The 25,614-nt window shown below is 36.2% G+C and overlaps 2 protein-coding genes across 3 annotated transcripts in view; one reads left to right on the top strand and one right to left on the bottom strand.

Moving 5' to 3' along the window:
• Positions 1-1,176: 1,176 nt before the first annotated feature.
• ACTR6 (actin related protein 6) lies at positions 1,177-19,858 on the bottom strand. The gene is made up of 11 exons (XM_008516379.2): positions 19,685-19,858; positions 17,775-17,892; positions 17,194-17,262; positions 15,762-15,885; positions 14,436-14,571; positions 14,287-14,343; positions 9,907-10,005; positions 9,733-9,811; positions 5,591-5,762; positions 3,985-4,123; positions 1,177-1,887 (listed from the first exon to the last, which is right to left on the bottom strand). The coding sequence occupies exons 1-11, from the start codon at positions 19,750-19,752 to the stop codon at positions 1,758-1,760; spliced, it is 1,191 nt and encodes a 396-aa protein (XP_008514601.1). The 5' UTR covers positions 19,753-19,858; the 3' UTR covers positions 1,177-1,757.
• A 4,375-nt stretch (positions 19,859-24,233) lies between these two features.
• BLTP3B (bridge-like lipid transfer protein family member 3B) overlaps positions 24,234-25,614 on the top strand; it is a 92,066-nt gene continuing 90,685 nt past the window's right edge. The window contains exon 1 of one of the 2 annotated variants that reach the window (XM_008516382.2): positions 24,234-24,832. In XM_008516382.2, coding sequence (XP_008514604.1) covers positions 24,789-24,832 — 44 coding nt within the window. In that variant the 5' untranslated portion in view covers positions 24,234-24,788. The remainder of the gene's footprint in view (positions 24,833-25,614) is intronic. The other variant, XM_008516383.2, reaches the window with a different exon arrangement.

The following is a 25,614-nucleotide window of genomic DNA, read 5'->3' as shown; positions in this document are numbered from 1 at the left end:
AATAATAGATATCTTTAATGCATCACCTCAGACAATGTTATTATTTAGAGCTAATGTTAAATGTTCTCTTTTAAGTCAATTTACTGTATAATATTAAAACATCTCTAGCAATAAAGTTTAAAAATTAGGTGTTAAAGTTTCAAAATTAAGTTTCCAAATTGGAAGTCTCCATTACAGGAGACTTCAGGCTAGGGCAGGTTTTGAGAATACAGCTTTGACAAATGCCCCAGCTCCTCACAGGAAAAGCCCCCTGGTTGGTGGTGATAGTATTCTGCCTGTCCAAGATGAACTTATGACAAGTCATGGAAAGCCCTCTAAATGAGGACTTAGCTTTTCCAACCACATCACCTTGAAATTCTAGCACTGTCACACTGTATGGCTGCAAAAACCTATTTTATACCACCAGCGTCTTTTTGCTACACTGCCCATGGATTATTTGCTAGTAACTGGATATCACACACACAATTTGCATCTCTGTAATGATAACCAGCTTAGGTCTAGGAAGGACTGACCAGGCCCTAACCCAATATAATCCAAATGTAACTGTAGTGGACAGCTCTTTCACCCTGCCCACCATCTGTCTCTTCAGCTTAATTTTCCTTTGGAAAACTACCTTCTTTCACTCTAGGCTACCCTAGTAGGACTGTCAGTCCCTGAAGCCAGGGGGTAGGTGTATGATCCTAACTAAGGTAAAGAGACTGGTAGGAATTTGATTCATGAGTACAATGACATAAGATAGAAAATATGGAAACTGAGATATTTTGATGGCAGGGCTCTATAAGGATCATCCCTCGGTATCTATAACTTACGTTCCTAAGGTTATCCTGGTTTTTATCCTTCCTAAGGCTACTGGTCCAGCTTTTTCTTAGATTTTATGAGCTGTCCTCTGTCCTGATAAATTTTGGTTGGCTTAGGATAGCCAAATGAGTTTCTATTGTTTGCAATCAAAGAAACTCATCTGATCCATTCATTAATGTCAGTGTCAGCTGTTTCCTTAAACTGGACAGCTGTAGTCTTTAACCTTAATAAGCTTACCGTGGATAATAAAAGCATTTTTAAACTAAATACTAACATTTGTTTTAAGAGTTTTTGACCAACCTCAACTTCAAATCTCTTTTCATCCTAAAAAATGGTACAGTATTTTTATGAGTGAAATAAGATATTTCTGCCAAACAATAGTGACCAAAAACACTTTAGTAAATTGGCTTTAGTCTCCACTCTTTCAAACTTACTCTAAGTAAAAATTAAACATTAAAGAACACATAAGATTAGACTTCCCAACCTTAGTATATATAAATAATAATGACAATTTTAAAATAAAATACTTAGTTCTAAAAGAGAGAGAAATCATATCAGCTTGAAAACACTTTGGCCAAGTCCTAGTCATAGTCACACAAAACTACCTTCTAAGGAAAATTGACCAGTGAGACAGTTAAGTTTGTGCTTTCAACTATGAACAATTACACTTAACATACATTCACTCTTTCACCTTCTAATGAAAGATGACCTACTCAGAAACAGCACAAGCATTGTTATAGTAGTCTAGCTCCTAAACGAAAATATGGGCTGAGTTACAGTTTACTTAATAAGCTAGCTAAGAAACCTTTGAAAATTAGCCATGGATCAAAGTATTTAGATAAGTTTAAGATTTTATCTTGGGATGAAAGGTAATATAGGTCCTTAACTCTTTTTAAAAAGAACACTGAAATTAAACCTTTCAGTCACAACCAGTCAAAACTTTCATTCAGAAATGTTTCTTAAATATCAAATTTCTCTTCACAGACGCTATGTCCATTTTCTTCATAATCTTCTCTTGTTACCACCATATCTTCAAAATCATCATTCTCTGATATCAATTTTCCACCTTCCCAGGCATAAGTAATAGGGCTAAAAATAAAGGTAAAATAAATTAACCCAAATGATTTTACAGAACTAAATGCGAGAAACATTAATTAGTAACTAAAATGTGGCAATCTATACTAAATCTGATTTAAAAGAAAATCATTTAAAGTGTGAAAATAAGCATAAGCTTCATAGGAGTAAAGCAAACACAGAAAGAAAGGAACCTTGGTCACCACTACAAGTCAAGTGTTCTTTTGTTTTTTTCCCTGTGCTCTCAATTTATGGACCCTCTACTTTTAATAAAAAACATAAATACAAGCAACAGATCAAAAATGCATAAAAGGAAAAACACTTTCATAACTAAGTCTAAATTCTGTACGACAAAGATATGGCATCTTATGTGCACGGCAACCCATGAAATGGCTATTATAACTCTCATTTTACAGATTTGGAAAATGAGTTTCAGAGAGGTTAAGTCTGGAACTAGGAATTAACCTGGAACTGTTTTCACACAGTCTGTGCTTTTGCTACTATACTTTATTGCCTCCAATAAGTGAAACATTTAGAAAACATACTGCATGACAAACAGTTACAAAGTAGAACACAGACAATAAGTAAAATTACAGCAGGTAAAATATTTAGTTTAGTTTTATCTACAACCAAGGTTATACTTTGTGTTATGACTCAATTCTATTTCTACCGTTCCTCTCCCTCAACTCAGTTTCCAATCTGAAAAATGATAAAGAAAAAAGTTAATGTTTTCCTTATTAATTGCATTTCCTAACCTTTAAAAAAATCATATATATATACACACACACATATATATGCAGTAGATGTGCAATAAAGATTTGATGAATAAAAGAAGAAAAACTATTTTCTGTGGATCCCTTGGCCTGTAATGTGTGCATAACTTGCTTACATTTAAAATGCACGATAAAAAGGGGCCAGCTGAGTGGCATAGAGGTTAAGTTCGCACACTCAGCTTTGGAGGCCTTGGGTTTGCTGGTTCAGAGCCCAGGTGCAGACCTACGCACCATTTATCAAGCCACGCCATGGCAGGCGTCCCACATATAAAGTAGAGGAAGATGAGCACGGATGTTAGCTCAGGGTCAATCTTCCTCACAAAAAAAAAAACAGCACAATAAAAATCCAGTATGCTTCATAATCTAAAGAGTATATAAACATTAATGCTGATAAAAATCATTCCAGTAGCTAATGATTGTTGATTCTTTTATCTGATAGCTATAAAAATTAAGTGATCAGATGAGGGCCTTCTATTAACTGCTTCTGATTTTGAAAAACTTCTACTTTAGCTTTAAAACAAAACTGTAAAATTAAGAGTCAGGTATGTGGGGTCTTGTTTGCAACTCTGCCACTTAAGACTGGGGCTGGAGGGTGTTAATTAGACATATATTTGGTAAGAGCTCCTGAGTCAAGGTAAAGAGAACTGGGTATTGGTCTGGTAACTGCTATTAACTCACCGTAAGGTCTTTGCCAAATCATGAGCCCTTGTTTCTTTATTTACAAAGTAAGAACATTGAACAGAATGATCTGTAAGCCTTTCTTACAGCTCTAAAATGCTACCTTAATTTTTTTTTTACCACTAAAGTAGAAATGATGATACCTTTTTCTCATAAACCAGGATAGGGGGTAGATATAAAAGAGTTTAGAATTAAAAGACCAGTTCAACGTAAAAGTTCATTGAAAATATTTTAAATTATTCCAAAACGACTTATAAACTGACATATCTTAATGATTTAATTTTTAAATCTCTATTCTTAATAGGAACTGTCAAGAAATGACACATCTCAGATAAATCAAATAGATTATAACCTGACTGCTTTGACTATAAAAATCTCTTAGGAATGAGGACTGATTTACTATATGGATGTGATCTTATATTAACTGAGCACCTATTATGTACCATTATGGTTGGCACTTTACATATTTCATCCCATGTAATCCAATGAAACGTAAGGTTTGTCATTTCAATTTTTGAGGAAAGGATAATGAGGATTCCAAAGGTGAAGTAAATCTGCCAAAACTAGGCCTTAAACTCAAATCTGCCTATAGATGGACCACTTTATCAACAAAATGACTTCCATGTTTTCCAAGGTTCCAAGTGTTCCAGCCAACACTTACTTTTCAGGCAGCACAACAGAAACATCATAATCTGTTGGAGTGAGACATCGCACTTCCGAGTAAACTCGATCTCTAAATCCTGGGAAAAGGGAATTTCCTCCTGTCAAAACAATGTTCTTAAAAAAATGCGGCTGCATTTCTTTAAGAAAAAAAAAAGGAGGAAGAAAAAAGGCATTAGAAAATCTGTTTATCTTTCTGTAAAGATGGGGATGAGGGCTTAGGTAAGAGCAATTAGATTACAGTTACTGGTTGGGAAACCATGTAATTTTTTATAACCATTAAATTATAATTTATAAGGTTTTGTAACGAGGTCATAGTTTACACAAATAGACACATTGTTCAATGTGAGCGAAGGATAACCTCATAGATCTTTAAAAGAAAGGCTAAGGTGAAGGGGTTGAACTACTGGCTACTTATTATATGCCCGTGTAAACTATATATAAATGAGTTAACATTCCACTAGCAGAAATTTGATAAATTATAATTGTTCTTCCTAAAATGAAGGTCTTTCTGTAGGCTGAGATTACGACCTAGTGTTAAGGCTGAAAAAGAGGTCGTTCATGACATTTTAACTTGGGAGCCCAAATTTCCATGTTATCTGAGACAGATATATTTATGTGCAATACTTACATTTGATTGTGAAAAATACTCACAATCTATAATAATGTTTAAAGCAAGGATCTTATGTTCTATACTCATTAAAGTTACATGATGGCAAACATTAAGTGCCATATAGTGAGCCAGTATTAAAAGCCTACCAAGCATCACTGGGAAATCTATGAAGAATTAACAGATACTGGCCATCCTACCTAATGCTTCTGTTCACAAAATGAGGACAGAGTTCCCTTATATTGACATTGGGTCTCATGACATGACATTAAAGCAGTGCAGTACAAAATGCTGTATACATCATGACATCAACTTTATATAAAATGTGAAATTAATATGAAACATTAACATGAAAATAGTTGTGAAATAATTATATTAAGGTGATGGCATGATGCAACTTTCTTTGTTCATTCATTCTTTTTTTTTAAATGAGAGGAAAGGACATTGCATGTGCTAGATTTTCTCCAATGCCTAGTCTTTTCCTTATGAACTAGGAAGACACTTTAAGATATAAAAGTACTTAAAACTCAAGAATATTATTTAGTTAAGTCATGCTTCAGGAGAACTCAGACATCACTGTGAAGCACCATACTTCAACCTCATTAAAACTGACTTCCAAATATAACAGAAAAAACAAACCAGTCCCATCAACAGCAAAAATCATCTAATTGTTAAATTAGAAATTTCTATTCTGTGCAAATTTGGGTTAAATTAAAACTTTTCTAAAATGGATATGGCTTTTAATACTCATGGAGATGAATTTCTTCAAGTTTAAATAGACCATAATGACTTTCCCTATATCAAATTTACAATCTAGGACCAATAAAGTAAGAATTACTCAAGCGCATTATGAGATCTGGAAATCTCTGCAAATAAAACAGACTCACTATTTGCCTGAAATTATTTAGAAAGAACACATGACTTCTCTAGGGTTCACAGAGCTTATAATTTCTTAAAACATATCATTATTCCTTAATACTTTACTGTAACTATGTACCTTCAGGTAAGTTCTGAATTGAATAGACAATAGCTTCTGGAATTCCCATTTCTTGAATGCCAATATCAGAAGGATTAAAGAGTATTTCTGGAACAGCAAATCTCTCATTGGCCAGACGAAGAATCTGTTCCCCAGATTTATATTTTCCACTTAATACCATCTCTTCCCTTGGCTTAAAGAAAAACAAGATAAAAAGTTTAAGCTACATTATCCAGCTAACATAACTAATAACATTTAGTAATATGTAATACTAATATATTAACTGTGTTCTTGGAGGTTTCAAGATTCTCAGAAGTTAGAAAAATGTGGTCTTCTTTCCTGTTGCCTAAACCACAGAAATAAATAATTACTGACTCTAATATAGCTATTCCCCTAAAGATGATCTGTCTTTATTCCACACATTTTAAAACAGAAAGGAAGGATACCAGAGGAGAGGGAACTTCATGATCTAGTTATAATAATAGAATGATTTGAGTTTCTAGAGAACAAATATATTAGAAATAAAACCTTTACCATGTCTTATGTTTCTACCCTATCTACTTTCACTCCCCTATTTTAGATGTTTATTGGACACTGTGGCTTTATTCTATTAGGATTTCCCCATTCCCTTGTGCAAAAAAACCTCTCTCTCTAAATTTCTTTATTACTTATTCAATCTCTATTCAAAAATCAGTTTCCAAATGACTTAAGCCAATACATGGACTTTATCACTGAAATTCCCTTGCTATTTATTTTCTGTGAGATGTGTTTCTGAGGGGCCAGAGAAAAAAATTTTCTTCTACAACATTTTACACATCATTAAAATAATGGTCCCTCTCAATTTTACTAACAATCATCAGCTCTTCTATATTTGGTTATAGACATTCATTTCATTTGACTTACATTTGCAGTTTTCCTCCCATAACAGAGTATATCCCAATCCTTTAAGTATTAAAAAAACTTAAAATATATAAAAGAAATATTAACTTATTAAAGAGTAATATATATAAAGAATATTATAGATGCCTTAATATAATCAGTCATCTATTCTCTGTTCAGACTTCAGCTTACTCAGAGAGGTTTTTTCTGACTCCCAAATAAAAGGTCCCTCCAAAGATTGGCACAGATGTTAGCTCAGGGCTAATCTTCCTCAAGCAACAAAAAAAACAAAAAAGAGAGGAAGATCTCCATTATTTGCTATCACCCTCTATTATCCTTCACAGTCTTTACTGTTTGCCATCACATATCCACTACCTAGCATAGCACAGTACCAGGTACACAATAAGTATTCAATAAATATTTGAGTAACAGCATGCAAGCCAACAATGTGCCACTTATTGTATTAGGTATTTTACATACATTATTCCACTGAACTCTTACATAACCCTGTAAAGTAAGACATATTTTCCTTTTATTAATGATGCACTTGGGCTCGGCAAGGTGACATGACTTACTCAAGATCATTCATCTAATAACCAAAAGCACACACAATATATTCCTTCCACTACATTGCCTCTCTCAACCTGGATATGAATGATTACGATTTGTATCACTTAAAAATTCCATGCTCGAAACATTTTTACATAAAAAGTCCAGAAATTATACAATACTCACAATACTCTAGCAAGAACAAGGAAAACTGCAAATCACTTTTACCCAATTAGACTATTGTTACAGTAGCAAAGAGAAGAACATTACTACTTCACAAAGTACTCTTCCTTCTCAGGCAGAGTGGAAAATATTTCCTATAAATATATAAATTCATTTAAAAGTGATATTGGCTGGAGTTTAAAGGCTATAACTCATTTTGTCAACACTCAAAATAACCTGAGACAAATGCATACTTGGAGAATTTCAGTCAACAAAACATTAGAAATTATGTAGTCCACAGGCCTGATTTTACAGAGGAGGGTCATGTGGATTTCCCAGGATAAAATATCTAACTGGGGCAAAGAGAAGAACTAGATATCCTTGTTGAATGTTAGCTCTAAAGCCATTAATCGTTAATATGTAATCTGGAACTGCAAGTAGGTTCCCAAAAAGATTTTTGTTTTAGACATAGACAAATGAAGGAATTTAGAAGCGCTGCTAGGAGTTGCTGTTGAGTCAATGTAGGCCATGATTACTGCACAGCCCTCATAAATTTTGTTCTGGTACTATGAAAGAAATGATCAGTTTAAATTAAAATAGCTCTGCAGAAAGTGGTAATCATTAATTATGATGGCAATTTTCTCAATTTAGGTCAGCCAAGCACATTACACTTTAGTAGGCATCCTCTTGCTGATAAAAGATAAAACTGGAATTTCTACCAGTGTAATCAGTTATGATATTATAGACTTTATTATTATTACTATCATCACTACTAGAAAATCAAGGTTGTAACTTTTTCCAGAGTATTTAACAATATTCTTGAATAAACTAAGTCCAAGTTTTAACAATATCCTAAGTATAAGGGCTCTTAAATAAATATAATTTTTTCATTTTATGTAGTATTGTTTTTCTAATTTCATAAATATTTATCAGCTTTCATCAAAGTTGTTACATATCACACAACAATAAAAACAAGTTAATCAACTATTAAATTCAAAATAATACATTTTAGGACTAATCCTAACATATAGTAAACATAACTGTTTCTAAATCTTAAAAATAAAAATATATGCATGATTTAACATGTATTATTAATAAAATATAAATTTTAACATTAATTGAAAAAGTACAGATTAAACCATTATTTTGGAAATAAACTTTCAATGTAACATTCCAGCATCTGGCAAAAGTCCAATCCAACTGACTCTGTCCACCCAACTGATATTAAAGTGCACAAGTAACAAGGAGTCTATACTGAGTTAATGAAGCGAGGTCCAGAACCAGATACTGACCATAAGGCCAAAGGCCAATAAAAGAGCTGCAAACAACATTACGTGGCTTCTGCCTTTTTTCTCCAAAGATGATGAGTGAAACAATGGTCAACTAGGGGAATGACCGCCTCTCTACTGGCTCACTACGCAAGCTGCAGATTGGAGAAACAAGGATTATGATTTGGTAAGGAGGAAACCGGCAGCATTTGATCATATCCAATAAACCGATAGGTTGTCATTTGCAGGGGAGGAGAGAACAACATTTTATAAAAGAGAAAGATTTCTAAACCTAGTTGACAGTTCAGTCATCTGGAAGAGATTTTAAGATTAAATTTAAATTTTCAAAGTGAAGCCCTTAGCATTTCCAGAGACGGGAACTGAGAACATGGATAGAGATTGTTTTTCAAGTACCCCAGGTGATTCCAATGACCAGTCAGGTTTGGAGAAACTGGGGATCAATGAGACTTTACTCAGGGTCCATCCCTGTAGATACACAGATTACCACCATTAACTCTACAGAGTGCTGTAAATCTTCCATAAGGTGTTTTATATCACAGGAGTGTTTTAATCAGCTATAATATATAAGGATGATCAAATGTGCCTAATGAAAAAGAGGCTTGGGGGAGGGCCCCGTGGCCGAATGGTTAAGTTCAAGCACTCCGCTGCAGCAGCCCAGGGTTTCGCTGGTTGGATCCCGGGTGCAGACATGGCACCGCTTGGCAAGCCATGCTGTAGTAGGCATCCCACATATAAAGTAGAGGAAGATGGGCATGGATGTTAGCTCAGGGCCAGTCTCTTCCTTAGCAAAAAGAGGAGGATTGGCGGCAGATGTTAGCTCAGGGCTAATCTTCCTCAAAAAAAAAAAAGATAAACTGCTTCTCCACACTTTGAAAGTGCATTGGATTTTGCCCTTGTCAACTACAATCTAATCATATCAGACCAAACGAGTAAAATTTGGCCCTGCATCAGCGATGTCAATAATTTTCACAACAGGCAAATAACCACATTCAAAGTAGATTTAAACTAATTCTTAAGTAAACAGAATAGGGTTAACCATAATCTAGGTAATGATACTGTTTATCTCCAGATTTGTCCTATGTGCTATCATTCGGGTGATACTTCTTTATCTAAATAATTTCAGTGAGATATTTATTACTCAATTATACACTTGTGCCTGGAGAAATGGCCGCCAGGAAGGCAGTTGTCAACAACTCTGTAAGACTCCACCAATCCCAGTGGGATGCTTTTCAAATCTGAATTGAGGTCACTTGAAGAAATGTCAATGAGGATTGTTTAAATTACCTTACAAAAGCCCTTTTTAATTGTACTGAAGTCAGGCAAAACATAGTCTATCATTACTGTATTTTCTTCTCCTTTCAACCTGGAAAACGAAATAGAGATTTATGAAATATTTTAACTATGTGTAACATTACCCACGAATCAACTTTCTAATTCTTAGATTACCATTATACATACTTTGCGATATCCATGTCTTTATAAAAATCCTGAGACACATAGCATACATCTTCTTTTACTTGATTAATCACATGTGTTTCATCCATAACATGCAGCTGTCTAAACAGAAATAAAAATTGTAAAATCTGAAATAGAAAAAAATTTAAATATAACTTACAATTATCATTTAAAATATTTTTTCTGGAAATAAATTTTCAGGTAACTGATTTTTTTAAACATTAAATTCTTGAATGTTTAAAATATTTTTAACTTTATGAAATACTCTCATTTCCATTATCTTATTTAAGTTCCACATTAACCCTCTGAGGGCAAATATTAGTCCAGTATACAGAAGGAAATTGAAAACAAGAGGTTTTAAGTGGTAAGGTTTATCCAATTAAAGAGCAAACTTTTTTCTCCAATCATTCTGAATAGAATCTTACTAAAATGCCTTAACTGTTTGCATTTTCTTTTCCCATTATAGAAGTATTATGAGTCAGCACACAGTACCTGGCACATAGTAGAAGCTTAATAAATATGTGATGAGCCAATCAAAGAATATACAGGCCTGATATAGAAAACAAAGATGTTTTAAAAAATAAGCAAAAATGTGAGGTTATTTCCTTTGAATATTTTCTCTGCACAGAGATTATACACTACATGTTTACTTCTTGTTTTAGACTAAACATTATCTCGTGAACATTTTCTTAGGCTATTACATATTCATTAAAAATGAATTTTTCACTGCCCTATAATATTCAATCAGAGGGATCTATTAAAACGTATTTCTCGATGTTCCTAATGTTGTACGTTTAGCTCACGGAAGAAAAATATTGGTGTGTTTATAAACACGGACTTTGGAGTCAGAGACTTAGGTTTAATCACAACTTAGTAGCCAAGTTACTTCTTTAGGACTCAATCTCTTCAACTCTAAAAAGGTAATAAGATCACAGATTTAACACAGCTGTAAGAAGTAAATGATCCTAATCATACATGTAAAGTGTTTAGCATAGTCCCTATATTCAATAAACAAAAAACATTATTGTTTCTATCTTTTTGCTTTTGTTGTAGCAAGCATCTTCCTATACACCATAATTCACCTTCTCTAAGATGCACCACTGCACCAATGAGAAGAAAAAATGCTATTTAAACTATGACAGTTCTAAAGTACCAATGACTAGAGGATTCATTCCTATTTCAGAGGTTAAAATGTGAAAAAAGTACAACTCAGAATCGAGGAAATATAGGTATTTTTATCTGTATCTCTGATCAGCTCAATTATTTAATCATACTCTAGGATTCGAGGACACAGAATATGAAATACTTTTAGTCTCTTGGTATTTTGCCAAATTGTTTACCAGAAAAGTTATTTCAAGTTATGCTTTGATCAGCAGCAAATAAGAGTATCCATATCACAAATCTGCAACATCATCTTTTGAAGAAAATCCTGTAAATTTGGATTGTAAAAATGACATTTTAATTTGCATTTTCTCTACTAGGAAGTGCCATGAGGAATTCTTGTCTGTTTTGTTAAGTCATGTATCCCAAGCTCCTAAATAAATGCTCAATAAATATGTGAAGTGAATCTGTGATTACTACAGGTGTTCAACATTTTTTTATGCCTGGGAATTATCCATTTATCCATTTATATGCTTTGACTATATGTCACTTACTAATGTTTATCTATCTGTGCCACTGACCATGTGTTTTCTGAGAATTATCTAAACATTTTATACCAAGGTGGTGTTTTTCTTATTGATTGGTAAGAGCTCTTAATATATTAAAGATAACAACCTTGTGTCATATTTGTTCCAGGTTTATTTCTCAGGTTTATGTTTAGTTTTGTTTGCAAAGGCTTTTGAGATACATAAGGTTTAAAATTTTTATGTAGTTAAACACAAAAGCTGATGAAATCTATCCTGTTTGAAGTCACTGGTTTTCCAGACTAGGAGACAAAAGGGGGGTTAGGGTGCTGGTAAGAGTCTGCTTGAACTCTGTTCTGATTACCTGGATATGTTCACTTTTTGAAAATTCACTGAGGTGTACATACAAGGTTTGTAAACTTTTTTCTATGCTCTACTTCAATAAATGTTTTTTTTCCTTTTTTATTTATTATTTATTTATTTTATTTATTTTTATTTATTTATTTATTTTATTCTGAGGAAGATTAGCCCTAAGCTAACATCTGCTGCCAATCCTCTTCTTTTTGCTGAGGAATACTGGCCCTGAGCTAACAACTGTGCACATCTTCCTCTACTTTATATGTGGGATGCCTGCCACAGCATGGCTTGATAAGCAGTGCATAGGTCCGAACTCAGGATCCGAACTGGCAAACCCTGGGCTGCTGAAGCAGAATGTGTGAACTTACCCGCTGTGCCACCGGGCCAGCCCCAATAAATGTTTATTTTTAAAAAAAGTTGTATATATGGGGCCGGCTCCGTGGCCGAGTGGTTAAGTTCGCGTGCTCCGCTGTGGCGGCCCAGGGTTCGGATCCTGGGCGCGGACATGGCCTTGCTAGTCAGGCCATGTTGAGGTGGCGTCCCACATCCCACAACTAGAAGGACCTGCAACTAAGATATACAACTATGTACTGGGGGGGTTGGGGAGATAAAGCAGGAGAGGGGGAAAAAAAAAAGATTGGCAACAGTTGTTAGCTCAGGTGCCAATCTTTAAAATAAAAAAAAGTTGCATATAGAAGTTATCCTTTATTATTTTTTCTACTGTATTATTTTTCATCTACTGTTTTATGCTTAGAAAGTCAGTTAAATATTTTCTTGTTGTTGTTTTATTTTTATATTTAAGTCTTAAATCTATTTGAACTTTAGTGTATGAGGCAAAGTAAAATTTTAACTTTTCTCCAAACAGCCAACTTTCCCTGTATCCTTTTCTGAATAATTAGTCCCCTCCTCATTGCTTTCTGATGCTTCCTTTAGTATATATTAGTATTTTTCTTTTACATATAATGGTTGATTCAGGATTAACTATTCAGTCTCACTGATCCATTACTTAATCTTCATAAAAAGATTACCTTAATTATTACAATTTAAAAATGTTTTACCATCTACTAGAGAAAGTCTGCTTTCAATTATTCTTTTTCATAAATATTTCTAGGTATTCTTGCCAGTTTGTTCTCTTCAAGTTAAACTTCAACAGCCTTGCTTTTTAAAATATACCAATTTTTTTCATTCAGCGTGGAGGAATGATTAAGTGCACAGGCTCTATACATGGGATAAAATAGCAAAGAACTACACACACACATAAATGCATGTAAAAAAATGGTAAAAACTGCATATGATCTGTAGCCTAGTTAACAATACTGTACCAGTATCAATTTTATCATTTTGATATTGTACTAGTTATATAAGATGTCACTAAGGGTACATAGGGCTCTATGTACTATTCTTGCAACTTCCTGACTCTATAATTATTTCAAAATAAAACAAATTTTTTAAATGTACTAGAGCTGGGTGGCATAAGGACTGAGGAGTGATGGCTAAGGTAAGTGGGTTTCTTTTTGGGATAATGAAATGTTCTAAAACTGATTGTGATGATGAATGCATATACTAAAAACCATCAAAACTGTATACTGTAAATAAATGAATTGTACGATATGAGAATTATATCTGAATAAAGCTGTTAACTAAAAGTAATGATATGTAAGGCAGAAGGAGAAAAAGGAGGAAGGAAAGGTAGAAGGAAATGAGGACTCACTTATTTTCAAATATAACACAGAGGGGAGCTGAGAGATATTGACACTATCATACTGACCAAAGTTAATGTAGCAAGATATTGAGATTTAAGAATTTAATTTGTGTTTTAAACACAATAAAATTAAAAATGATAGCATAAATAAAATTTAGGAGAAGAAAGAAGAGTTGGGAGGTGGGTAAGTACAGTAATTCATGATCCTTTAATAGTGGACAGTCAACTAATATTGGTTAATCCAGAAAAAGAAATATCAATAAATTATTAAGGCTTATAGAGATTAAAAAATAAAAGATATAGTTCAAATCTTATACTTTGTATGGAGTGGAACTGACATGAGAGACTGAAAGGGGAGGCAGAGATTTATTTTCCTTTTAGATCTTTATTCCTTTATATGCATTTTTAATTTGCTTTTCAATGTGCATGTACAACAACATTTATAATTTTTAAAATGTTATTAGTAAATTAAACTCCCTAGAATTTAGAAATGTCTTTTGGAGGACACTAACATATTTTATGTTAGGAAGCTTTTCAATTTGAACATCATTAGTATTTATATATGTGATACAGTTTTTTAAGCAATAATATAGAATTGCCCCCCGAAGGTACAGCTAAAGGTAAGAAATAATTTTACATTACTTTAAAAAGTTCATCACCAGTACCCTATCCTCCCAAAGAATCAAGGCTAAGTATTACCTGTAAGATATGATCTCCTTTAGATGATTGGTTAGAAGTTTTCCTCCCACATTTATCCTAAAAAGGGAGAATTCAAATTTGGTTCAGTTTATCACACATTTCCTTCAGTTTTATCCTAAGAAACAACATGAAAATTAAATGCAACTCACCGAATAATTGCTTCCTTTTTCTTTTTACTTCTACAATAAGGAACTATATGTGTAAAGGAATATCCACTATCTACAATGATACAGCATAATTCGGATGGATTATCTCGGAAATATCTATGTGCGCTGAGAGCCCCAGCTGTTAAAAAAAAAAGATAAGGGATTAAACACATTAAATGAAAGTATAATTAATTTAAAGCAATAAAGAAAGGTAGCAGACTAAGGCAAGCACAAAAGCACAAAACTTTATTTATAAGCACAAAAGCTTTATTTACAAGAAAAATGTTAATTTAAAGCACTATCCATAATTCCGTCACAAGCTCCTTGCAGTGTTTAAACTTTAAACCATCACATTTTTGTGGTAAATACAGTAAAAAAAAATTTGTGATCAATTTTTAAAGGTAAATATTCATTTCATAGTTCATTATAATTATTTTAAAAACATAATTTTATTGAGCATTTATTACATGCTAGGCACTATTCTGAACTCCACGAGTGTGTGTTTTCTCATCATCCCATTTTACAGATGAAGAAACTGAAACACAGAGAAGTTAAATTACGTGCCCAATGTCACACAATTAGAAAGTAACAGAGCCAGGATTCAAACCTAGGCTGTGTGACGCTAGAGCAGGGTTTATCAACCTCGAACTACTGACATTTTGAGCTAGATAATTCCTTATTTTGGTGGCTTTCCTGTGCACTCTAAGATGTCTAGCAGCATCTGTGTCCTCTACTCACTAGATGCCAGCAGCACCCTCCCAGTTGTGACAACCAAAAGTGCCTCCAGACTTTGCTAAATGTCCCCTGAGGAGCAAAATCGCCCTTGGTTGAGATTATTCTGGAGACTGTGCTCTTAACCATTATATTATATTGTGACTTATATAGACTTAAATTCCTCAAACTAAATATTTGAATACTTTCATTATAAAGTCATGTAATGTAATTCTAGCCTTGAATAAACTTATTTGTAAATGATATTTACAGATTGTCTTTCCTCATATTGGCAGCCTGAGCTATTAACATTATTTCAATCAATAATAACAATAGCAAACACATCAGTGACAGAAAAGATAACTACTTCAGAAACAATCTTTCAGAGATTAGAAATATGTGGCTAGTAACTTCATTAGAGAAATACATTAGGAAAAAAACAAGGTGAGAGAAGTCTGACTAGATAATCTCTAAAGGTCCATCTAGTTTTTAAATTCTATGTTTTATTTCCTTCAAATCTAAAAGAATGTCACCCAATATTCTTGGATTGTAAGTGTTTCTTTAGGCTATTCATATCCATATTCACATAATTCAATTTCAATCAAAACTTTAACTCACCATTTACTCTTAATACTGCTTGAAACTGGTATTCTTCAAATAGGATTTCATTCATTGATTCTTGAATTGAAGTGAAGTTAAAGTATGGTTCTGTGATAATAATATTAGTATCTAAAAAATCCACCTATGAAAAAAAAATCCCAGTTGTATAACTTTGTATTTATAATTCTAAATACTTGTTTTACATATATTAAACAAACATTTAATCCTCACAATAATCCTAAGAGATAGGTCTTATTATTATCCCCATTTAACAGGTGAGCAAACTGAGGCACAGAAGAGTTGAATTAGTTACTAAGGGTCATATAATTAGTTAGTGACATAGCTAGGATTTGAACTCAGGAAGTCTGGTTACAGAATTCATGCACTTTAACTATTATTTGACTTTAACTCTTTTTTTGTTGTTGTTAAAGACTGGCCCTGAGCTAACATCTGTTGCCAATCTTTTTTTATTCTTCTTCTCCCCAAAGCCACCCAGTATACTGTTGTATATTCCACCAGGTCCTTTTAGTTCTGCTATGTGGGACGCCGTCTCAGCATGGATTGACGAGTGGTGCTAGGTTCACTCCCAGGATCTGAACCAGCGAAACCCTGGGCAACCAAAGCGGAGCATGGAAATTTAACTACTTGGCCACTAAACCAGCCCCAGATTTTAACTCTTTTTTTTTTTTTGAGGAAGACTGGCCCTGAGCTAACATCCATGCCCGTCTTTCTCTATTTTATATGTGGGACACCTACCACAGCATGGCTTGCCAAGTGGTGCCATGTCCACACCCAGGATCCAAAGCGACGAACCCCAGGCCGCCGAAGAGGAACATGTGCACTTAACCACTGCCCCACCAGGCCAGCCCCTGGATTTTAACTCTCTTAATGGTATCATTAACAAAATGGTTCTGTCAAATTGTTTAAACTAATTAGGCAAAAGTAATGAATGGGGCTGTTATTTTGTTTTTAAAAGTTAACAGGCAAGAAGCTGTAGGATATTTAATATTTACATAATTCTCTCCCACAGACTTTTAAGAAGCATTAAAATTTGAACATTCTCTCAGTATACCTAAAGTCACACTACAGACATTAAAAGCACAAAATTCTCATATTGTAATATTCACATATTCAGATATGTAGACAAAGATGTTTTGTGAAAATTAAAATAATATAGTGAACTGGTCAAACAATAGCAGAAATCTGAAAATTTTAATCTTGAGTTTCATATAGACTCATATAGACCAAACCTCAAATTCCACTTCAACATGGAAATTCTATTCACTTGCACTTTATTTAGAAAATCAAAGCTTAGCACAGTATATTAACTGATTTAAATATATACTAGAAACATATTCAAAGTTTATAAATCTTAAAATATAAGTTCTCTAATTTTTCATTTGAATAAGGTGTGGAAATAGAAATTTGAATACATACTCCAATTTGTTACCTGATACATTTCTTTTCCAAAAAGGTAATCCCATACTTGTCTTTGAACATCCCAATTCACCAAGTAGCCCTAAAAAATTTTTTCATAAATTATCAAAAGTATTTGAACACTTTTACAAAGTCAGATTAATATATTCTATATCACTTATTTCTACCTCCTTATGGTTACCTTCACCAGTCTAATGCTATTTGAATTTCAAACCAATTGTGTCGGTATGTTTTTCTCTTTTTAAAAGTTCAAAAAATTACAAATAAACAATAATCAAAATGTCAAGGGTTCAAAAAACATACCATATGTAGATATCTCTCTATACTTATTTTCTTTAATGTGTTCATCTCATTTAGCTTTAACATCAACAAGTAAAATTTAGTACCCACAATCAATAGCTAAACCAAGGTCATTTACTTTTAAGAAGACAATTTAATTTCAATTTTTGGTTTTAATAAGATCTTATTTAAAATTTAAATAACTTTCTCAGAGATCTAAAAATATTTTCATATGTACAAAATCTTACATATACATTTAAAAATTATCTTTACATTTAGGTCTATAATGCTAGAAATAACACACAGTTGAATTACCTTCTGAAAAGGAAGAATGTAAAAGAGTCCAGAAGGGTCCTTTATTTCATCTATCTGGTTAGCAGTAAAAGTTTTAAGACGTGCCGTTTTTGACCTGAACTGACAGTTAGGAATAACTCTACAAACAAAGAAACAAATAATATAATTATTCCCTAAATACTTAGTTCCTAAAAATACATTTACTTAATCACCACCCTCAATGTCAAAAAATATCCAAAACCAGTGTTTCTCATTCTGTCTTCAAATAATAAAAAATGTCTTTTTTCTTTTAAAGTTCTAGTATGTACCAGATTCTGTACTAGACTTTTTATCTTTCTCAAATAATCCTTAAGAAATCCTTACAGGTGGGTATTGGTTCTGCCACTGCACAGATGAGAGCCGGACCTTAGGTAAAGTTCCTGGTCTTCCTGGCATTGATGCAGAAATTCTTACTACAATTCTGGTAAAAAATTTACAAGTTCAAAATTCTGGCTATAAAATTAAGTTTCCATGAAGTCAAAGATTTTCAATCAGCAAGATGCTATAGGGTACAGAAGTAGGTAATAGTTTTAAATACGGCTGCTGCCCATCATTAGCTTATACAGTCTGGTCAGGAAGGCAAACTACAGCCATCATCAATCGGACACACATGAACATATGGATAGGGGTGTGTGTGTGTTTGTGTGTGTGTATATACACAAAGAGAGAAGATATTAGGATAATACTGTAAAAATGTTTTATACCTGCTTACTTCGCTTATGATGCTGTAATATTCTCCATAGGTTTCAATATTCTTTGAGGACATGATTTTCAAAAGCTGCGTTGCAGTCAATCTTCTGGTTGTATTATAATTTTACTCAATTTCTATTCTTGATTATTTAGCTTGCTTCCACTTTTTTTTTTGCTACCATACACAGTATCTAATAAATAATATAGAGCATTCTGTACTTTTATCAAATACCTCTAATTTATTCCTTAGCTATCTGATAATTGCTGTGTCAAAGAATAAGAACAATGACACACACTGCCAAAACGTTTTCCAGAGGACTGTAACAATTTACATTCCTACAGTTCGCTTGTCCTCTTAAAAAAGAGAAGAAAAAGGAAAGTAGGGAAAAAGGAAAAGAAAAAACTAAATCCTCTGTGAATATGATAGAAGAAAAGCATGACTTTAAATCTGCCTATTCTTTTTTTTTTTTTTTCCTGAGGAAGATTCGCCCCAGCTAATATTCACTGCCAACCTTCTTTCTGTATAAGAGCTGCTGCAACAGCATGATCACTTGACATACAAGTGGTGTACGTCGGCGCCCAGGAAGGAAACCGGGCCGCCTAAGCGGGGCGTTGCGAACTTGAACACTAGGCCACCCAGGCTGGTCCTGAATCAACTTATTCTTTATTCAAACATACATATATTATGAATGCCACTGTAGTATTTCTGTTTAATCGACTCCAATCAACCAGGTCACTCAATGAACACTTCAAAAGGCTTACGCATCAAACCTTCAGTCTCCAGCCACTAGGACAGTGGTTTTTACACTTTTTTTAAAATCACAGAACCTTTTAACGATCTGACGAAAGCTATAACCGCGTCCCCAAGAAAATGCATATACACAAAGTGTTGCCCACGATTCCTGAGGGTTCATGAACTGTGCGACCCTCTATCAGGAACTGCTTCTCTAGAAAACTATTTTCCTGAGCTATTTCCTGTTACGAAACAAAACACACGTCCCACTTCCGGGACCACGCAGCCCAAAATTAACACCAAAATCCCCCTTCAAAGCACGCTAACCACCCAGCTCCTACAAGAGCATCCCTCTGGCTCAGGTTAGGGCCGCGCGGGGGCGTTTGCAATTTATCGATGTCCCAAGATGAAGGGTAGCATGTGAAACCACTAGGCATAGACGCCTTGTCCCCTTGAAGCAAACACTTACGAGACATTTTCATGGCTGTAACCAATTTTGGCGTTGTAGGCTCCGTTATCCAGGACTAACGTCGTCATTTTTGCCCAAAACACACCACCGTTGCTTTCTCTTCCCGACCCTTCTACTCACGCTTTTTCCGGCACTCTATGGTTTGCAAGAGGGGGGCCTAAGGGCGCTTCCGGTCTCCCATAGCAACGGAGGACGCCGGAAGCCAGACACTGCACTGCCGCCCTGGCTGTCAGGGAGAGTTGTGCCTTGCTTCCAAGTGTAACCCGTACACGTCGTGGCGAGATCCAACAAGAGTGTAAACTGTTAAGTGCTTTTTCGCCCATTGCGGATGTGTTTTTTACTTCGCAGATTGACTCACTCCTGCAAGTTTCTTCCAACCCATGTAGCGAACCAGCTTTGTTTGTTTGTGTATGTATTGGAGTAATATTGTTCAGACAGTGACATTTCTTGAAGAATAAAGTGCAAAACCATACGCAGCATGGAACTGGATATGAGGTCTCTTCAGCCTCAGTCCCCGCAACTGCCCGTGTGACTGTAGGACCCAACCACCCTGAAATACAAATATGCTGTTGCATCAGCTGCCTTGCTTTTTCACTCACTCTCACACTCTTCCCCTACTTGTTCTTTAGGACGGGGCTATTTCTTATCTAAAAAGGCTTCTTGACATCTTACTAGGGCTGACTCCTGTATCATAATGGTTAAGAGAATGAATTTTGGATTGGAATCTGGACTCTGCCATAAAATGGCTGTGTAACCTTGGGCGATGAAGATAATAAGGGTTAATACTTACACAGCGCTTACTTAATGCATGTAGGTTAACCGTTCTAAGAGCTTTACATATATTAACTAATTTAATCTTTACAATTTATTAAGTAGGTACTATTATTGAAATCAAAGAGATAGTGGTTAAGAGTGATGTCTTTGCATTCAAATTTGTAGGTCAGTGGCCGGCTAGTGGCATAGTAGTTAAGTTTGTGGGCCCCACTTTGGAGGCCCTGGGCCCTGGGTTTGGATCCGGGGTGTGGACCTATGCACCACTCATCAAGCCATGCTGTAGCAGCATCCCACATACAAAATAGAGGAAGATAGGCACAGATGTTAGCTCAGGGCCAATCTTCCTCACCAAAAAGAAAATTCTAGGGCAAATCCTGGCTCTGCCACTAGTCGGGTTGGACAGGTTAGTTAACCTCTGCACGCCTTAATTTCCTCATCTGTAAAATGGGATAATATTAATAACACCCCAATGCATAATTGTTTTATGAAAAGTAAATGATAAAAGTCAAGTACCTGGTTGTAGTTATCATCATCATCATCATCACCATCATCATCATCCTCTTACATGATCCTTCTCTGTTAACTTGGATACATGGCAAACTCCTTCAAGTCAGGCACTCTATTCTATTGATGTCAATATCCTTTCGTTTCAAAAAATCATTGAATGTCCAAAGTTAATTATTTCCAATTTTAGTCATTCTGTTTTCTCTAACTTAATATCAAATTGGTAAGACCCCTTACTCCAAACATGGAAAGAATATTTTATAAATCTTACATCATAGAGCAGGCATCATTTCTATTCATCTCTCATCTTTTAAAATATGCTTTTTCAGGGGGCCAGCCTGGTGGTCTAGTGGTTAATTCGTATTCTCCGTTTCAGCTGCTTGGGGTTTGTAGGTTCAGATCCCAGGCACGGATTTACACACTTCTCATCAAGCCATGCTGTGTTGGCGTCCCATATATGAAGTAGAGGAAGACTGGCATGGATGTTAGCTCAGGGACCATCTTCCTTACACACACAAAAATATATATATGCTCTTTCAATCCTGTCTCTCCTTCTGGTTATCATTTATCATTACCCTTTGTCATTGAAGCTTCTCTTTTTGCTTTTCTCAACTTACATGCTCCTCATTCAAGGTCATTTTTGTTGTTGGCCTCAGCTCTCATTAAATACTGATAAATCCTAAAGCAGAATTTCCACCCCTAACTATAATCTGAATGTTTCTAACCAGACATCGTGAGATAACCTTAAAGGCAACAAATCCAGAACTGAATCTTATCTCCAAAACTGCTGGTTCCAGCTATATTACTTATCTCAATTAGTGGTGTGCCCCTCAATATCTACCCAGGGCCCCAAGCTAGAAATCTCAATTACCTTCAACCCCAGTCCCTGAAAATCTCTGGAGTCTGTCCTTGACCTTCTTTCATTTCTACTCATACTGCATTATTTCTCCCCCAAAATAATGCCACTGCCTTCTCAATGCCCCTCCTGCCTCCATTCTCTTCTCATTATGAACTGCCCTCTGTACTGCCAGCATAATTAGCAGCAAGTATTTTTCTAAATCAGAAATTTGACCATCCTCCCTAAATTCACTCACCATGGAAGTCTTCCATGGTTTAACATTGCCTGTGAAATAATGTCCATATATTTGCAATCTCATTGTCTTAAAACCCATCTTACAGTGTGTACTGGTAAATGTTTAACAAGATCTCCAGGAAAAAAAGCCCTGATTTGTAGTGTTTACTACCTTCTGTGGTGTAATACTGTCACCGTGGCTGATTTCAAGCTATCCTGAAGTCACCAAACACCAAACACAGAGCTGGGAAGAGATGCACACAGTTGGTTCGCATGAGCCAGTATGAGCCAGCTTCAGTACAGACTTCTCAGTAAAAGTTCAGACACTATTCACCTTCGCACCATACACTCTCTCCTCTCCCAGGTTTAGCACAATAATCTCAGGTATATAAGTATTACCTCTAACATATGGACATGTACTTTTGGCAATGTATAATTTTAAAAGAGTTAAAAATATGACTGATATAAATACATAATGAACATGTGCAACAGATTTATTTGTCATAATAATGAGTGAACTAGCTTTACACCCTATCTTGTTGGTTCTTGCATTAATTTGTTAATAAATCTTTGATGAACATTCATTATATATTTGTATGACAGTCACGTTTTTAACTTTTTGAAAATTATACTTTGATAATTAAAAAGCAATTAACAAAAGTGTAAACTAATTTAAAACACTGAATTTATGGTGGTTTTATGACATTAGGTGTTCTCTTAATCCAGCCAGAGTAAAATTGAAATCATTACCACGTATTTTCTCAATAAGATTCTATAACTACAATTATTAACCTGTGGTGTTCTTTGATACTTATTACTTTGAAAAGGAATTCATGTTTTGTTCTAGCCACATTAGGCCACTTGCCATTTAGAATCCGTGAACTTTGACACTGACACTTCTGTCCTTTTTCAAAATTGGGTTCCACCTGCCTCAAACATCCTTTTCTGCCTAGCGAATTAATAATAATAGCAACCAGTCTATTGTGTCTAGCACTGAGTACTTTACCTTCAATAGCTTGATTAATCCTCACAACAACCTCATAGGGCTCCAGAGGTTCACTACTTTTCCTATGATGACATGGCTAAAAATCCGCAGAGCTAGGTTTCAAATCCAAGCCGTTGACTTCAGGATCAGTTCTTTTAACATATTAAGCCGACTTATTCTTATCTTTGAAGTAGTATCACCATTGTAAATCCATCTCTGACTTAACGAGACAGAATGAATCACTCCTTCCTTTGTGTTCTCATAGCACTTTGCTTCTGTTTTCAATACTACTAGTGATAATAACAGCATTTATTAAGAGTTTGCCACGTGCTAGACATCTACGAAAACTTTATATGCATAATATCATTTAGTTCTCACAAAATTCTGACCTAACTACTATTATCTCCAATAGATGAGGTAACTGCGGCAGACAGAGATTAAATAACTTGCCTAAATTTACAGAGCCACAAAGTGGCTGAGCAAGCACTTGAACCAGAGTCTAATGACAAAGCACTAAGAATCTACCTTCCATGCTGGGCTGTTAACTCTTTGATGAAAGGAACAGATTTTTGTTCTCGTTTAGGCAACCCTAGATACTTGAACAGTGCCTAGTTTACAGTGCATGATAAACGTTAAGTGAGTAAATAGTCAACTCACATGTACCTTTCTCTTCCTTGAGGAGGGCTTAGGGCTTGGCTGTTGTTGGATTATGTGTAAACTATTCCCGGGCCCTCCCCGCGACGTACCCACACATCTCCTGATACATTCCTCAGAGGCAGTATAATTTCTTTTCCTCTCTTAGACATCACTAGGTGGTCATTTTCACCTGTGAAGAAAGGCGGTTTGGGGCTGGGTGGGGTGGAGGTGCACAACTGTAACAGTTTTGCTCGCCATTTCAGCAATTTCCTTCCTTTCTACAGAAAGTTTTAAGTGAACATTTACATCCTTATTTCTTTAGATACAACACCCTAGTGAAATGGGTAAGGCTGATATCATTAACCTATTTTATAGATGATTAAACTGAGGCCAAAAGTAAGGAAATTATTTCCTCCAGGTTAACACAGCTAGAAAACACTAGCGCCAGGAACTGAATTTAGGCCTTCTAATTCTCAAGGACTCTATTTAAAAAATAGACACGTTGTCAACTTGGCCTTCCCTTAGGATTGGAATAGCCAGAGGAAACATTAAATTACAGCATTTAGCCGAGGGAAAGCAGAATATTTTAGCAAAGGAGAAGAAACTGAGGAAAGAATATGAAGAATAGAGCAAAGCAAGCCGAGCAGTTTGTGAAGTAAATTCCTAGGAAATGAAAAAAAGAAGGGGAGGTGGAAGGATTCAGTGTTAGAGGAGGAACACGACCAGAAGGTCGCGGGAGAGGACTAAAGCCCGAGTTTCTGTGATTGCGAGTCAAAGCTACCAGGACCGCCAGGGCAGAGGACTGCGCCGCCGGAGCCCCGGGCAGAAGTGGCGGGGCGCGCCCCTCCCGCGCCTGCCCGGAGCCTGCGTCGTCCCGCCCCGCGCCCGCCCTCCCCCGGTCTCTTAGGTGATGCTGCAGCCAAGATGGCGCCGGCGGTGGCCGCGGTGTCCTGAGCGCGATGCTCGGGATCCTCGGCGGCAGCGGCGGCGGCTGTGGCCTCGGCCGGGGCCCCAGGTCTCTCCCGGACGTGAGCGCTCAGGCGCCTCTCCTCCGGCCGGGGTAACCCGGACAAAGAGGAGACGGCCACGGGAGAGGAGGCCGTGAGGAACGCGGCGCCTCCCGCCCCGGCACCATGGCTGGGCTTATCAAGAAACAGATCCTAAAGCACCTCTCCAGGTCAGTGAGAGCCGCCGGCGTGGGGGCCGGCCCGCCTCCGCCCTAGCCGGCGCGAGAGGCCGCGGGGGCTGCAGACGTGCGGTGGGCGACCCTGGGGCTCCCCGCTCCAGGCGAGGCAGGGGTCGCGGCTCCGCATCTCCCGTCGCCTGCGGCGCCCGGGGCTTGCCTCGCGAGTCAACCCCCGGACGGGTTCTCCCGCGGCCGGGGACCCCTCTTGGTGGGTCCTGCGCGGAGGCTGGAGGTGGCCTGGCATCCCCCAGGTGCCTGGTGTCTGTGGTGGGATGAACTGGAGCTCGGTGCGCGCCTACCGTCGGAGCAGAGCGACCCCGTTAACCGAGGGCGTCTGGCGCAGTGTGCACTCTCCAGGCTGGGGCTCGTCTTCTCAGCGAAATGTTAACCTTGTTATTGTTCTGGATTCACCCCACCTCGCCGTTCCCGCCCGGAGGCATGAGAGGGTGTGCCTGTTTGCACAGTTAGGATTTGTTTTAGGTAAATAACCAGAGTTCCCAGCTTTGGCAAGTTCTTTCTGCAGTCGTTGTCGTCCCACATCCGTCTCACAAAACAGTGTTTGCTATTTTTATGCTCAGATCCATAAATTTAGGGAGCCGAAGCTGTGGCCTGTGGTGATAAACCCAAGATTTGTCATTCTTTCCATTTCATAACGCGGTTTTAGTCAGAAACATGACTCAGTAAAGCTGGCAGTTTGTAACTGCTCCTGGCTTCTCCATGTTTGTCTCAAGAGACAGGCTAGATGTAGGATCTTTTTTTCCAAGTTGTTAACA

Source organism: Equus przewalskii, chromosome 29, assembly GCF_037783145.1.
Source record: "Equus przewalskii isolate Varuska chromosome 29, EquPr2, whole genome shotgun sequence".
NCBI lineage: Eukaryota > Metazoa > Chordata > Mammalia > Perissodactyla > Equidae > Equus > Equus przewalskii.
This window is presented reverse-complemented; position numbering and strand designations above follow the sequence as displayed.

Coding starts and splice junctions, on each gene's coding strand:
- ACTR6 (XM_008516379.2), bottom strand. CDS start 19,752: ATGACGACGTTAGTCCTGGATAACGGAGCCTACAACGCCAAAATTGGT. Junction 9,812..9,906: donor AAAGACATGGATATCGCAAA/GTATGTATAATG, acceptor TTCGTTTTCCAG/GTTGAAAGGAGAAGAAAATA. Junction 5,763..9,732: donor TTAAAAAGGGCTTTTGTAAG/GTAATTTAAACA, acceptor TTTTTCTTTAAG/CCAAGGGAAGAGATGGTATT.